The sequence below is a fragment of the Salvelinus sp. IW2-2015 genome, linkage group LG24 (assembly GCF_002910315.2).
Source record: "Salvelinus sp. IW2-2015 linkage group LG24, ASM291031v2, whole genome shotgun sequence".
Lineage (NCBI taxonomy): Eukaryota > Metazoa > Chordata > Actinopteri > Salmoniformes > Salmonidae > Salvelinus > Salvelinus sp. IW2-2015.
In genome coordinates, this window is record NC_036864.1 from 9,306,019 (window position 1) to 9,321,316 (window position 15,298).

Consider the following 15,298-nt stretch of genomic DNA (forward strand, 5'->3'; position numbering starts at 1 on the left):
CAATATTTCCTGCAGAGAGCCAAACATAGAGAATCCCTTCATCAGGCTTCATCCTTATGACAGGTAAGAGCAGTCATCTCGWTCCATTTACTGTGGATAACATTGCCAATGGTTACGTTCCAATGTCCATATTATCATACCACTTAGAATRAACAAATTCATTTGGCATGCATTCTAAGTGGTATGATGGCGTGGATATTGGAACAGAACTCTGGTGCCAACAATTTGGTCTCTCTCAGCAGGATATAGAGTTGAAGGGTGGGATAATGGCTTTGATGCACCGTTTATGTCCTTTCCAATCTATGTAGGTACTAGGGTAAAAGGGGTGACTGGTAGGAAATATTTGTATTTCATGTGTTATGGAAAACATATTATTTTGCCCTAATTGTAACTGTTATGCTGAAGAGATGCTTAGTCAGTATCGGCCATACCTTTTGTTTTATAGTGATGTATGCTGACTTATACCATCTGATATTGTTTTGTTTCAGATACCACAGTAACCACCACGAGGACAGGTTATGCTAATAACTACGACAACTTTATGGACTTTACATGCTGAACCAACCATGCAATTGCTGGGGTGTACAGCTATCACAGTAACCACCACGAGGACAGGAGGTGGGTCTCTTCATTTCAGTATATAGAATAATCACATTCAGATTTTCAGGCATTTTGTGAATTTCTTAGGAACACAAATTTGTCTTAGTCATTTTGAGCAAGGCCGAGGAACAATTTACATTGTAATAAGTCAGATGAGGCCTAAGAAACATTACAGTACCTTCTTTACTCAGTTTCTCTAGTATCCTCGGTTACAAATGTCTGAGAATCCTGATCAACTACCAACAAGATCAGTGCCCTCATGTTACTCCACTCTCCAGTACTTAAATGTTTAATGAAGGGAGAAAGTATAGTCAATTAACCCACTTTAATATGAATTTATTGTCTGTCCCTTTTCAGTTGGAGGTTTTACTGCTGTTCTGTCCTTAAGATTTGTACCTTTGACTGCCAGGTTACACCCTGGGTCAACTACAGTACTGGGATGAGGCATTCACCTACAAAGCCACCAGTACCAACGATCTCATTATTCCACATTTTGTTGTGTTACAGCCTGAATTCAACATTGATTAAATTGATTGTTTTTCTCACCAATCTACACACAATATCCCATAATGACAAAGTGGAATTATGTTTAAAAAATAATAAYAATTTAATAAAAAATGAAAAACAGAAATATCTMATTTACATAAGTATTCACATCCCTGAGTCAATACTTTGTATGTTTGAATATACCCTTGRGCATGGTGAAGTTATTAATTACATKTTGGATGGTGTATCMATACACCCAGTCACTACAAAGATACAGGCATCCTTCCTAACTCAGTTGCCGGAGAGKAAGGAAACCGCTCAGGGATTTCACTATGAGGCCAATGGTGACTTTAAAACAGTTACAGAGTTTAGTGGCTGTGATAGGAGAAAACTAAGGATGGATCAACAACATTATAGTTACTCCACAAAACTAACCTAATGAAAAGAAGGAAGCCTGTACAGAATACAAATATTCCAAAACATACATCCTGTTTGAAACAAGGCATTAAAGTACAATTGCAATAAATGTGGCAAAGCAATTAACTTTTTGTCCTGAATACAAAGTGTTATGGTTGGGACAAATCCAATATAATCTACAGAGTACCACTGGTGGCTGCATCATGTTAAAGGTATGCTTGTAAACGTTAAGGACTGGGGAGTTTTTCAGGATAAAAAGGAAATGGAATTGACCTAAACACAGGCAAAATCATAGAGGAAAATSCTAGTGGTTCAGTCTGCTTTCCTAAAGCTAAAGTAAAAGTTTGTATTATACACAAGATTTTGAGGTTAAATGTAATTACATTAAAAGAACCAAAGGTATGACATCATTGCACTGTATTTGACTTTTGATAAGAGATTCTGGTACAAGCCATGCACTGAAACCACGTTCTCGACACTCCTAAAATTCATCATACACTCATGTATTGCAACATATAGTCTCCAATCTTTCCCTCCAATTGGTTCTGTCTATTAAAAATAGTAAATTAATTGACTTCAGCTCCCAGGACCAGGGATGGAGAGTTGGAGCCACGTATTTTATTCCTCAGTACATTGCCCTCTACATGTTAGTTCATAGTAAAAGCTGACAGTTCTGTTTCGCCCTATTTAATGGTCACTACAGAAAGAATGTATTTTTAATGGGCAGGTTTGAATGGGCAGGGCAGATTTGCTCTCAGTCTGTTCTTGTCACGATCGTGTGGAGGAGAGACGGACCAAACGCAGCATGTGAAAAATAAGACATCTTCTTTTTATTTGAAGAATGAAAGACGAAGCAAACACTTTACAAACTAACAAAACAACAAACGACCGTGAAGCTATAAACGTTAGTGCACACAAAAGGCAACAAACGTTCAACATAGACAATTACCCCAAAACACCTAAACCTATGGCTACCTAAATATGGCTCCAATCAGAGACAACAATAACCAGCTGTCTCTGATTGAGAACCAAATCAGGCAACCATAGACTTTCCTAAACACCTACACTCAACCATAGACATACTAGACACATACACTCAACACAACCCATACACTACAACCAACACCCCTATACCATATAATCACAAAACACACATACCCCATGTCACACTCCTGACCTAACTAAAATAATAAAGAAAACAAATAATATAAGGCAGGGCGTGACAGTACCCCCCAAAAGGTGCGGACTCCGGCCGCAAACTGACATATAAAAGAAGGGTCCGGGGTGGGCCCTAATATGGCGGCGGCTCGGGTGCGGGACGTGGCCCCCACTCCAGCATTGTCAATATCGCTTCGGTGTCTCTGGTAGATCCTGGCTGACTGGGGGATTCAGCCGATCCCGGCTGACTGGCGACTCTGGCTGCCCATGGCTGGCGTGCGACTCTGGCTGCCCATGGCTGGCGGGCGACCTCTGGCTGCCCATGGCTGGCGGGCGACTCTGGCTGCCATGGCTGGCGGCGACTCTGGACGCCATGGGCTGGCGACGGCTCTGGAGCCATGGGCGCTGACGGTCTGGACGCTCATGGCTGGCTGACGGTCTGGACGCTCATGGCTGGCTGACGGCTTGGACGCTCTGGCTCTGCTGGCGGCTCTGGACGCTCATGGCTCCGCTGGCGGCTCTGGCAGATCTGTGGTTTGCGTTCTGGCAGATCCTGTCTGGTTTGGCGCTCTGGCGATCCTGTCTGGTTGGCGGCTCTGGCAGATCCTGTCTGGTTGGCGGCTCTGGCAGATCTGTCTGTTTGGCGGCTTCTGGCAGTCTTCTGGTTGCGGCTCTGGCAGATCCTGTCTGGTTGGCGGCTCTGGCAGATCCTGTCTGACGAATGGCTCTAGCAGCTCCTGACTGACGAACGGCTCTGACGGCTCGGACAGACGGGCGGCTCTAATGGCTCGGGACAGAGGCGGATGACGGCTGGGCAGAGGATGGCTCGACGGCACTGGGCAGACGAATGGCTTAGACGGCACTGGGCAACGGATGCTCAGATGGCGCTGGGAGACGGATGGCTCAAGATGGCGCTGGGGAGACGGATGGCTCTGGACCGGATGAGGCGCACTGTAGCCTGGTGCGTGGTGCCGGAACTGGTGTACCGGCGGAGAACAGCATTCAAGGCTAGTGCGGGGAGAAGGAACAGGGCATACTGGACCCTGGATACGCACATTAGGCCTCGTGCGTGGTGCCGGCACTGGTGGTACCGGGCTGGGACACGCACTTCAAGGCTAGTGCGGGGAGCAGCAACAGGATGCACAGGATCTGGAGACGCACAGGAGACTTGGTGCGTGGCGTAGGCACAGGTGGTAATGGGCGGGAGACACGCACCATTGGACGAGTGCGTGGAGGAGGAACAGGGCTCTGGAGACACACTGGAAGCCTGGTGCGTGGTGTAGGCACTGGTGAACTGGACTGGGGCGGGGAGGTGGCGCCGGAAATTCCGGAACCGTGCAGGCGTACTGACTCCTTGAGCACCGAGCCTGCCCAACCTTACCTGGTTGAATGGTCCCCGTGCCCGCCCAGTGCGGGGAGGTGGAATAACCCGCACCGGGCTATGTAAGCGAACCGGGGACACCATGCGTAAGGCTGGTGCCATGTAAGCCGCCCGAGGAGATGCACTGGAGACCAGACGCGTTGAGCCGGCTTCATGGCACCTGGCTCATGCCCAATCTAGCCCTACCAGTGCGGGAGTGGAATAACCCGCCACGGGCTATGAACACGTACAGGAGACACCGTGCGCTCTACTGCGTAACACGGTGTCCGCCCGTACTCCCCGCTCTCCACGGTTAGCCTGGGAAGTGGGCGCAGGTCTCCTACCTGCCCTCGCCCCCTACTCTAAGCCCCCCCCCCCAAGAAATTTTTGGTTGTACTTGCGGGCTTCCAGCCTTGCCTCCGTGCTGCCTCCTCATATCGCCTCCTCTCGGCTTTCGCTGCTCCAGCTCTTCACGAGGGAGGCGATATTCACCCGGTTGTGCCCAAGTCCCTTTCCATCCAAAATCTCCTCCCATGTCCATGAATCCTTTGTTCCTTGCTCCTGTTGCCACTGATCACGCTGCTTGATCCTTGTTTGGTGGGTAATTCTGTCACGATCGTGTGGGAGGAGAGACGGACCAAAACGCAGCATGTGAAAAATAAGACATCTTCTTTTTATTTGAAGAAGGAAAGACGAAGCAAAACACTTTACAAACTAACAAAACAAAACAACAAACGACCGTGAAGCTATAAACGTTAGTGCACACAAAAAGCAAACAACGTTCAACATAGAACATTACCCACAAACACCTAAGCCTATGGCTACCTTAAATATGGCTCCAAATCAGAGACAACAATAACCAGCTGTCTCTGATTGAGAAACCAAATCAGGCAACCATAGACTTTCCTAAACACCTACACTCAACCATAGACATACCTAGACACATACACTCAACACAAACCCATACACTACAACCAACACCCCTATACCATATAATCACCCAAAACACACATACCCATGTCACACCCTGACCTAACTAAAATAATAAAGAAAACAAATAATACTAAGGCAGGGCGTGACAGTTCTCTCTGATAAGGTGTGTTTGTTTACCTTCTCACTATAATACTTGCTCTGTAACAGTCCCACATTTCCTGGTGTCCTTCACCTCACTCCATCGCTGCAAGACAATGAAGGATACACACACCCTGCTTAATCTACTTCTGCTGCTAGTGTACCTAGCAGGTATATGATTAAAAATATATAACAACATTGTTTTATGATAACATTTCTTTTGAGGATGCAAAAGTCAGTTTAACATCAGTCAGAAGGTCTGGACACTTCCTGTTAAGCTCTATAACTACATTTACTTTCAATGTCTACGGAGGTCAGCTTTTGTTTGGGTGAAAATAGAGTTACATTATAATGTGGTTGATTTAGACTGTTTGATGAACTTCCAGGATAGCTTTGACCACTGATGGAGGGAGTGGCAGTACCAGTAAGTGAACCACATCACATAATAGCCAAGCCAAATTATTACAGGATGGAACACATTGCTGCATTGATGGAATGTTGGGTACTTTGAATAATGACTGTGATAGTAGGGTAGTGCTATCAGCTAACTACAGAAGTGAAAGCCTTTTATTGGATTATCGTTGTAGTTATTTATCACTGTTACAAGAATACATTTACACCCTGTTTCCAAGAAATCTTTCATTCTAAAACCGGTAGGCCTACATTGCCTGATTGTGCACTGTAATTTTCAGATGGTCCCTTGGAACTAACCATTGTGGGACCWGACTTTGTTAAAGTGGGYGTGCCACGCAGCTTTGACTGTGCTGCSCAGTGCTCCCCCTCCTGCAGCTACAGAATGAGTATCGAYGGGCAGATTTGGCAKGGSAACGAGCTGTTGTTCACAGCTCACCAGTGGGAGGAGTCCCTAAACCTCACATGCACTGCAAGGAATGATGACTCTGGGAGGTCCTCTACAGTAACAAAGATACTGCAGGTTTTAGGTGCGTGGGTGGTTTGTTGTTTTTATAACACTTCACTTGAAATAAAGGTGATGGTCTTTATGATATTAGGAATGGAGGGATAATTCAATGTGTTSTAATTTATTAACAMAATGTCTGGATTACTGGATTAGTGCTAGATAAAATTATTTTGCTCATGTTTTTCACATTGGTCGTAGGACCTAGACTATTATCTAAATGTCTATGTGTTCCTCCTTTTAGCTGGACCTACCAACGTATCGATCACAGGCCCTGCCCTGATGACCCCAGGGGCCCCWCAAAGCTTCCAGTGTAACGCMGACTGCCGTCCCTCCTGCAACTACACCTGGAAGATAAAGGGCCGATGGCTCAGGGGACAGGGGAACRAGATTACCGTAACTCCCGAAGAGTTGGCCACCTCTGCTACCCTGAACTGCAAGGCCATCAACAGTGTGTCTGGGTTCTATGCCATGGCAACCAGGACMATACCTGTGACATGTAGGTTATTGGGAGATKTAGAGCTTCCTCTAACAATTGTAGATTCCCTCTTGTTGTTAGTGTAATGCAATTGTCCATATCCACACCAATAGCTTCATCTATCAATATACATACATTCCCTTATATAGTATGTAGTCTATATTTGATGATTCAAGAGTGATGTTGGGGTTTTGGTTGAAGTGATACTTGAACCAGTTTCTTCCTCTAATTTCTGTCTCCTATCAGCTGGTCCATCAGAGGTCCACATCATAGGCCCAGACTCTGTTGCAGTCRGCTTCAAGTCCATGTTTCAGTGCACTKCCAAATGCATTCCYGCTTGTGACTACYGSTGGACCRTTGATGGTCACACTGTTTATGGCARTGAGATGGAGATGATGGTCGAGCACCATGTGAAGTCAGAGAAGATTAWGTGCYACGCTCAGAATACGGTCTCAACTCATTTTGAGGTGGTCACCAAGTCCGTACGGGTGGAAGGTACAGCAGAAATCTCATGATTGTACATTTTAGCAACTACCTTAACTTTTATGCTGTCATAAACATTATCTGACCTAATATCATGTTTTTGGTGTGTTCCTTTTGGAATGTTTTTGTGTGTGTTGCAGACAATGACAAAAAAAAGATCCTCTCCAAAAAATATGGTTGTCAAGCTGAGTCCAGTTTGTGTTTGTACAAGAAGACCATCTCTGGGAGGAAGYRTCAGCATTGTACAGCAGCTGAAACCTGGTTCCGATTGAGTCCGAACACTCCTTGCTGACAACAACACCAGGTTCCAGARCATTAAAGCTGTCAAACAGGAATATAGACCGATAATAGACAAGACATTAAAACCTTGAATACTAGCTACAGTGACTTCAGAAAGTATTCACACCCCCTGACTTCCACATTTTGTTGTGTTGGAGTCTGAATTTAAAATAGAATACATTTAGATTTTTTTGTCACTGGCCTACACACAATACCCCATAATGTCAAAGTGGAATTATGTTTTTGATATATATACACTRCCGTTCAAAAGTTTGGGGTCACTTAGGAATGTCCTTGTTTTTGAAAGAAAATCTAATTTTTTGTTCATTACAATAACATCAAATTGATCAGAAATACAGTGTAGACATTATTAATGTTGAAAAATGACTATTGTAGCTGGAAACGACAGATTTTTTGTGGAATATCTACATAGACATACAGAGGCCCATTATCAGCAACCATCACTCCTGTGTTCCAATGGCACGTTGTGTTAGCTAATCCAATAGTACCCGTAAAACACCAGTCTCAACATCAACAGTGAAGAAGCGACTCCGGGGTGTTCCTCTGTCCAGTGTCTGTGTTCTTTTGCCCATCTTAATCTTTTCTTTTCAACTCTGCCTAGATGGCCAGCATCCCGGGTCGCGCCCGTCGCTGCTCTGGTCTTACTGTTGACGCTTGCAGACTGCATGCGGTGTTTTGGGGTACTTATTAATGAATGCTGCCATGTGAGCGAGCTTTGTGACGGCGCAGGTCACGTTTCTCAAACTAGCAACTCTAGCATCGTACTGTGACCTCTTGCTCAGGTTGGTCGCAACCGCGGCTCCTCACTCTCTTTCTATTATGGTTAGTGCGGTTTGTGCTGTTCTGTGAAGGGAGTAGTACACAGCGTTGTACAAGATCTTCAGTTTCTGTCAATTTCTCGCTGGAATAGCCTTTATTTCTCAGAGCAAGAATAGACTGATGAGTTTAGAGAAATTGAGCCTGTATTCGAACCCACAAATGCTGATGCTCCAGATACTCAACTAGTCTGAAGAGGCCAGTTGTATTGCGTCTTAATCAGTACAATAGTTTTGCTGTGCTAACATAATTGCAAAAAGGGTTTTCTAATGATCAATTAGCCTTTTAAATTGATAAACTTGGATTAGCTAACACAACGTGCATTGGAACAGGAGTGATGGCTGCTGATAATGGGCCTCTGTATGCCTATGTAGATATTCCACAAAAAATCGCCATTTCAAGCTACTTTTTATTTTTTTTTTTTCATCTTTATTTAACCAGGTAGCGCAAGTGCGACTTTACACTGCGACCTGGCCAAGATAAAGCAAAGCAGTTCGACACATACAACAACAAGAGTTACACATGGAGTAAACAAACCTACAGTCAATAATACAGTAGAAAAACAAGTCTACATACAATGTGAGCAAATGAGGTGAGTTAAGGGAGGTAGGGCAATAAATAGGCCATGGTGGCGAAGTAATACAATATAGCAATTAAAACACTGGAATTCAGTAGATGAATGTGGCAGTAGATTTGCAGTAGATGAATATGCAGTAGTATGAATGTGCAAAGCAGAAAAACTGGGGTGCAAAGGAGCAAGATAAATAAATAAAATAAATACAGTGGAGATGAGGTAGTTGTTTGGGCTATTTATAGTGGCTATGTACAGGTGCAGTGATCGGTGAGCTGCTCTGACAGCTGGTGCTTAAAGCTAGTGAGGGAGATAAGTGTCTCCAGTTTCAGAGATTTTTTGTAGTTCTTCCAGTCATTGGCAGCAGAGAACTGGAAGGAGAGGCAATACAAAAGTCATGCGCAACATTAACAATGCTGCACTGTATTTCGGATCAATGTTGAGTGTTATTAATGGACAAAAAATGTGGTTATTTTAAAAAACAAGGACATTTTTAAGTGACCAAACTTTTGAACGGTAGTGTATATTTTTTTACTAATTATAAAAAATGAATAGATTAAATGTCTTGAGTCAATACATATTCAAACCCTTTGTTATGGCACCTAATAAGTTCAGGAGTAAAAATGTGTTTAACAAGTCACATACTGTAAGTTGCATTGACTCCCTCTGTGTGCAATAGTCATTCAAAATTATGGTAAACACTACTATTCATCTTTGTACCCCACAAATACAGATAATTGTAAGGTCCCTCAGTTGAGCAGTGCATTTCAAACACAGATTCATCCACAAAGACTAGGGTGGTTTTTTAATGCCATGCGAAAGAAGGGCACCTATTGGTAGATGGGTTATAATAAAATAAAAATAGACATTGAATATCCTTTGAGCATGGTGAAGTTATTAATTACATTTGGATGGTGTATCAATACACCGCAGTTCCACAAAGATACAGGCGTCCTTCCTAACTCAGTTGCCGAGAGGAGTCAAAACCGTCGCAGGGATTTCACCTCGAGGTCAATGGTGAATTTAAAACAGTTACAGAGATGAATGGCTGTGATAGGAGAAAACTGAGGATGGATAACAACATTGTAATTAACAATACTAACCTAATTGACAGAGTGAAAAGAAGGAAGCCTTTACAAAATAAAAATATTCAAAAACATGCATCTGTTTGCAACAAAGGCACTAACGTAATTGTCACGTCCTGACCTTAGTTCCTTTTTTATGTCTCTATTTTGGTTTGGTCAGGGCGTGAGTTGGGGTGGGCATTCTATGTTTTGTTCTATGTTTTGCATTTCTATGTGTTTGGCCTGGTATGGTTCCCAATCAGAGGCAAGCTGTCAATCGTTGTCTCTGATTGAGAACCATACTTAGGTAGCCTGTTCCCACCTGTGTTTGTGGGTAGTTGTTTTCTGTTTAGTGTTTTTCACCTTTCAGGACTGTTTCGGTTTTTCCCTTTTGTTATTTTTGTATTTAGTGTTCAGTGTCAATAAACTAACATGAACACGTACCACGCTGCGCTTTGGTCCTCACCTTCTTCCACCAACAGCCGTTACAGTAATACTGCAAAAKAAATTGGCAAAGCAATTAACTTTTTTGTCCTGAATAGAAAGTCTTATGCTTGGGGCAAATCCAATACAACAGATTACTGAGTAGCACTCTCCACATTTTCAAACGTAGTGGTGGCTGTGTCATGTTATGGGTATGCATGTAATTGTTAATGCATGTAATTGTTAAGGACTGGGGAGTTTTTCAAGATAAAAAAATGTATGGAATGGAGCTAGGCACAGGCAAAATCTTAGAGGAAAACCTGGTTCAGTCTGCTTTCCATCAGACACTGGGAGATGAATTCACCTTTCAGCAAGACAATAACCTAAAACACAAAGCCAAATCTAAACAGGAGTTGCTTACCAAGAAGACATTGAATGTTCCTAAGTGGCTTAGTTACAGTTATAACTTAAATCTGCTTGAAAATCAATGGCAAAACCTAAAAGTTGTTGTTTAGCAATGATCAACAACAAATTTGACAGAGCTTGAAGAATTGTGAAAATAATAATGGGCAAATGTTGCACAATCCAGGTGAAAGCTCTTAGAGACTTACCCAGAAAKACTCACAGCTGTAATCGCTGACTCAGGAGGTTGAATGCTTATCTAAATCAAGATATATTAGTGTTTTATTTGTCGTTTTTTTAAAACAAATTATAGATAATTTTTTCCGCTTTGACATTATAGAGTATTTTGTGTAGATCATTGACAGAAAATGACAATTAAATCCATTTCAATCCCACTTTGTAACACAACAAAATGTTGAAAAAGTCAAGGGATGTGACTACTTTCTGAAGACACTGTATAACATAAATTGACCTCTATTTTCACCTGATACGAATAAGCTCATACAATGTAAAGACAAGGATAATTACTGGTCCAGCTTGATCTGTGGCAGAGGCCTGAAGTACGGAGTCAGTTGATGTTGCTAGTCCTAACTTTCCACCAGTACTGTACTGCACTGTACCGTCCTCCAGTCCAACCAGCTGTGGGATGTTGACCCCAATGTTGTATATAAACCCTGGATTGCTGATGCTATGTATTAACCATTGAGAGGCTATGAAGCCACTGGTTGGACATATTGCCACTCCCAAGTAGGAGCAGTCCTCCATTTCAATTAAATATTTCAAGGACAAAATTACATTTATTTAAGTTTAATTTTTGTAGTAGTGTGGWCAGTAACATTAGTCATCTCTAAAAATTATACTTTAAGGATTATACTTTTTTTACCGTTATTTAACTAGGCAAGTCAGTTAAGAACAAATTCTTATTTACAATGACAGCCTTCCCCGGCCAAACCCGGACGACGCTGGGCCAATTGTGCKCCACTTATGGGACTCCCAATCACGTCCGGATATGATTCGAAGCAGGGACTGCAGTGACGTCTCTTGCGCTGTGCCACTCAGGAGCTCAATGTTTAGCTGTGTAATAGAACAATTTAGCAAAAACGAACGTACACATTAATAAATACATTTCTATAGCTTCCAAAAATATTTTTTTACAATCATGACGGAGTGCCAAGATGGAGGCACAGTGGCTTCAACACATCGCCCCCTATTAGTCATCTAGTGTATATATAAATCATTGGTTGACCCCTGKCACAGTGCTGTCCTTCACCACAGCAGCAATCTCTCACAAAGTGTTCACTCTGGTCTTTCTGCTGAAAGACAAATTCCAGACCAAAAATGTGCTTAGTAAAGTATGAGACTTACACAGACACACATGGCTAAGTTGATGGGTCATGTAAATGAGTTCAATAGAATGTTATATATATATATATATATATGGGGGGATACAACCATCCCAGCTCTGCAGATTTTTCTGTGAAGAGACAGAATCATTAGATCCTTTGTTTTTGTACTGTCCATCTGTACTGTAGCTTGTTTTGGTCGCAGGTTCAGGAATGGCGGAARAATTGCAATATTTACCTGGAGCTAACTCTGMAAATAGCACTGCTGGGTGATTTAAAAAGTCATAGTCAATCGATCAACAATATAATAATGCTCTTAGCAAAAATGTTTATCTTTAATTTACAATCTGTAGAAACTGAGAATAGGAAGGTTCAGAACTTTTGTGAAACATCACAGCACAGTTGAAAAATATATGGCAAACAGAAATCAAAGCTAACAATGAAAGAAAGTTGAGTAAGTGAGTAAGTCTTTATAAAAATAATTGCCTCCACGTTTCTATGGTGGAATGTTGACTATAGGCTACTTTGAACCAAGCAAGGTAAGACATAATATGAAGTAAAACATCCAGGTTTCAAAGAATTAAGGAACAAGAAAAACGTAGCGATGGTAATGATAGGCCTAACAGTCTTTAGGTAGATGGCAAGGCTTTCCCAAAAACCTTMTCAATATAATGTTAACTCGCTACAATTCCTACTATTATCCAGTGGTGTAAAGTACTTAAGTAAAAATACTTTAAATAATACTTAAGTAGTTTTTTTGGGTATCTGTACTTTAAATTACTATTTATATTTTTGGCAACTTTTACTTTTACTTCACTACATTCCGAAATAAAATAATGTACTTTTTACTCCATACATTTTCCGTGACACCCRAAAGTACTGGTTACATTTTGACAGGAAAATGGTCCAATTCACACACTTATCAAGAGAACATCCCTGGTCATCCCTACTGCATCTGATTTGGTGGACTCACTAAACACAAATGCTTCGTCTATAAATTATGTCTGAGTGTTGGAGTGTTCCCCTGGAAATTTGTCAATAAAAAATAAGAAATGGTGCCACCTGGTTTGTTTAATATAAGGATTTTAAAATTATTTATACTTTTACTTTTATTTTTGATACTTAAGTACATTTTACCAATTCCATTTACTTTTGATACTTTTATATTTTTAAAGTATTTTTAAAACCAAACTTTTAGACTTTTACTCAAGTAGTATTTTACTGGGTGACTTTCACTTGAGTCATTTTCTATTAAGAAATCTTTACTTTTACTCAAGTATGACAATTTAGTACTTTTTTCACCACTGCATTTGCATAAGTATTCAGACCCTTTACTCAGTACTTTGTTGAAACACCTTTGGCAGTGATTATAGCCTTGAGTCTTCCTGGGTGTGACACCACAAGCTTGGCACACCTGTATTTGGGGAGTTTCTCCCATTCTTCTCTGCAGATCCTCTCAAGCTCTGTCAGGTTGGATGGGGAGCATCGCTGAACAGCTATGTTCGATCAGGTTCAAGTCCGGGCTCTGGCTGGGTCACTCAAGGACGTTCAGAGACTTGTCCCGAAGCCACTCCTTTGTTGTCTTGGCTGTGTGCTTAGGGTCGTTGTCCTGTTGGAAGGTGAACCTTCACCCCAGTCTGAGGTCCTGAGCGCTCTGGAGCAGGTTTTCATCAGAGATCTCTCTGTACTATGCTCCGTTCATCTTTCCCTCAATCCTGACTCATCTCCCAGTCCCTTCCGCTGAAAAACATCCCCACAGCATGACGCTGCCACCACCATGCTTCACCGTAGAGATGGAGCCAGGTTTCCTCCAGATGTGACGCTTGGCATTCAGGCCAATGAGTTCAATCTTGGTTTCACCAGACCAGAGAATCTTGTTTCTCATGGTCCACGTCTTTTAGGTGCCTTTTGGCAAACTCCAAGTGGGCTGTCATGTGCCTTTTACTGAGGAGTGGCTCTCATCTGGCCACTCTACYATAAAGGCCTGATTGGTGGAGGGCCGCAGATATGGTTGTCCTTCTGGAAGGTTCTTCCATCTCCACAGAGGAACTCTGAAGCTCTGTCAGAGTGACCATTGGGTTCTTGGTCACTTCCCTGACCAAGGCCCTTCTCCCCCGATTGCTCAGTTTGGCCAGGCGGCCAGCTCTAGGAAGAGTCTTGGTGGTTCCAAACTACTTCCATTTAAGAATGATGGAGGCCACTGTGTTCTCGGGGAACTTCAATGCTGCAGACATTTTTTGGTACTCTTCCCCAGATCTCTGCCTCGAAACAATCCTTTCTCAGAGCTCTACGGAAAATTCATTTCGACCTCATGGCTTGGTTTTTGCTCTGACATGCACTTTTAACTGTGGGATCTTATATCTGTCTCTTATACACATCTAGATGTGTATAAGAGACAGGGTCTGAATACTTATGTGAATAAGGTATTCCTGTTTTTTATTTGGAATAAATTTGCTAAACATTCTAAAAACCTGTTTTCACTTTGTCATTATGGGGTATTGTGTGTAGATTGATGAGGATTTGTATTTATTTAATCAATTTTAGAATAACGCTGTAGCGTAACAAAATGTGGAAAAAGTCAATAGGTCTGAATACTTTCCGAAGGCACTGTATATTTTTGTTCAGTATAGTTAGACCCCAGACCCCCATTAGACCACTGACAACATGACGTCACTCCGACCCCTACCAAAACACAAATAATGACGGACAGTTTCTCTCACCTCAGATTTGAACCACTARTAACCACCAACTTCAATGACAGTCAATTTCAAATTAAAAGACAAATCTAGCATTCCAGTGCCCAAATTACATTACCTCAGAGGAAGGCTTGCTAGCTAGCTACAGTGTTTGACTCATGTCAGTAATTTTCTTGTAAAACAGCCCAGCTAGCTATTGAAATGCTAATTTGCAATGCTAGCTAGCTAACGTGTTAGCTAGACTGCTTATAGACTTGGGAGCTCATGGGGGCTTCAAGAGCCAGCGGGTTAGATGATTTCACCATCGGCAACAACAGCTAGCTACTAGTTTATATTCAGCTAAATATAGCACCAGGGCTATAAGAACTGAACCGATGGACATGGGTCATGACATTGGGTATGTAAACCTTATGTATATGTCCTTAGAAGCTGTGTGAATATAAATTCACTGCAACCTTAGATGGCTGCACCAGACCAGTTGGTGGCACTATATATATGTCATTGGCACCATATACAGTGGGGAGAACAAGTATTTGATACACTGCCGATTTTGCAGGTTTTCCTACTTACAAAGCATGTAGAGGTCTGTAATTTKTATCATAGGTACACTTCAACTGTGAGAGACGGAATCTAAAACAAAAATCCAGAAAATCACATTATATGATTTTTAAGTAATTCATTTGCATTTTATTGCATGACATAAGCATTTGATAC

General features: G+C 42.2%; 1 protein-coding gene and 1 long non-coding RNA gene across 2 annotated transcripts; both read left to right on the forward strand.

Annotated features, from left to right (window-relative positions):
* On the forward strand, nt 1-1,148 carry LOC139022942 (uncharacterized). Its single transcript, XR_011474012.1, has 3 exons — nt 1-63; nt 489-618; nt 958-1,148. It is a non-coding gene; the product is annotated as an uncharacterized lncRNA (long non-coding RNA).
* Nucleotides 1,149-5,181: 4,033 nt separating this feature from the next.
* On the forward strand, nt 5,182-7,346 carry LOC111951554 (uncharacterized). Its single transcript, XM_023969727.2, has 6 exons — nt 5,182-5,263; nt 5,479-5,516; nt 5,785-6,033; nt 6,253-6,507; nt 6,733-6,981; nt 7,110-7,346. The coding sequence occupies exons 3-6, from the start codon at nt 5,889-5,891 to the stop codon at nt 7,259-7,261; spliced, it is 801 nt and encodes a 266-aa protein (XP_023825495.1). The 5' UTR covers nt 5,182-5,263; nt 5,479-5,516; nt 5,785-5,888; the 3' UTR covers nt 7,262-7,346.
* The last annotated feature ends 7,952 nt before the right edge of the window (nt 7,347-15,298 follow it).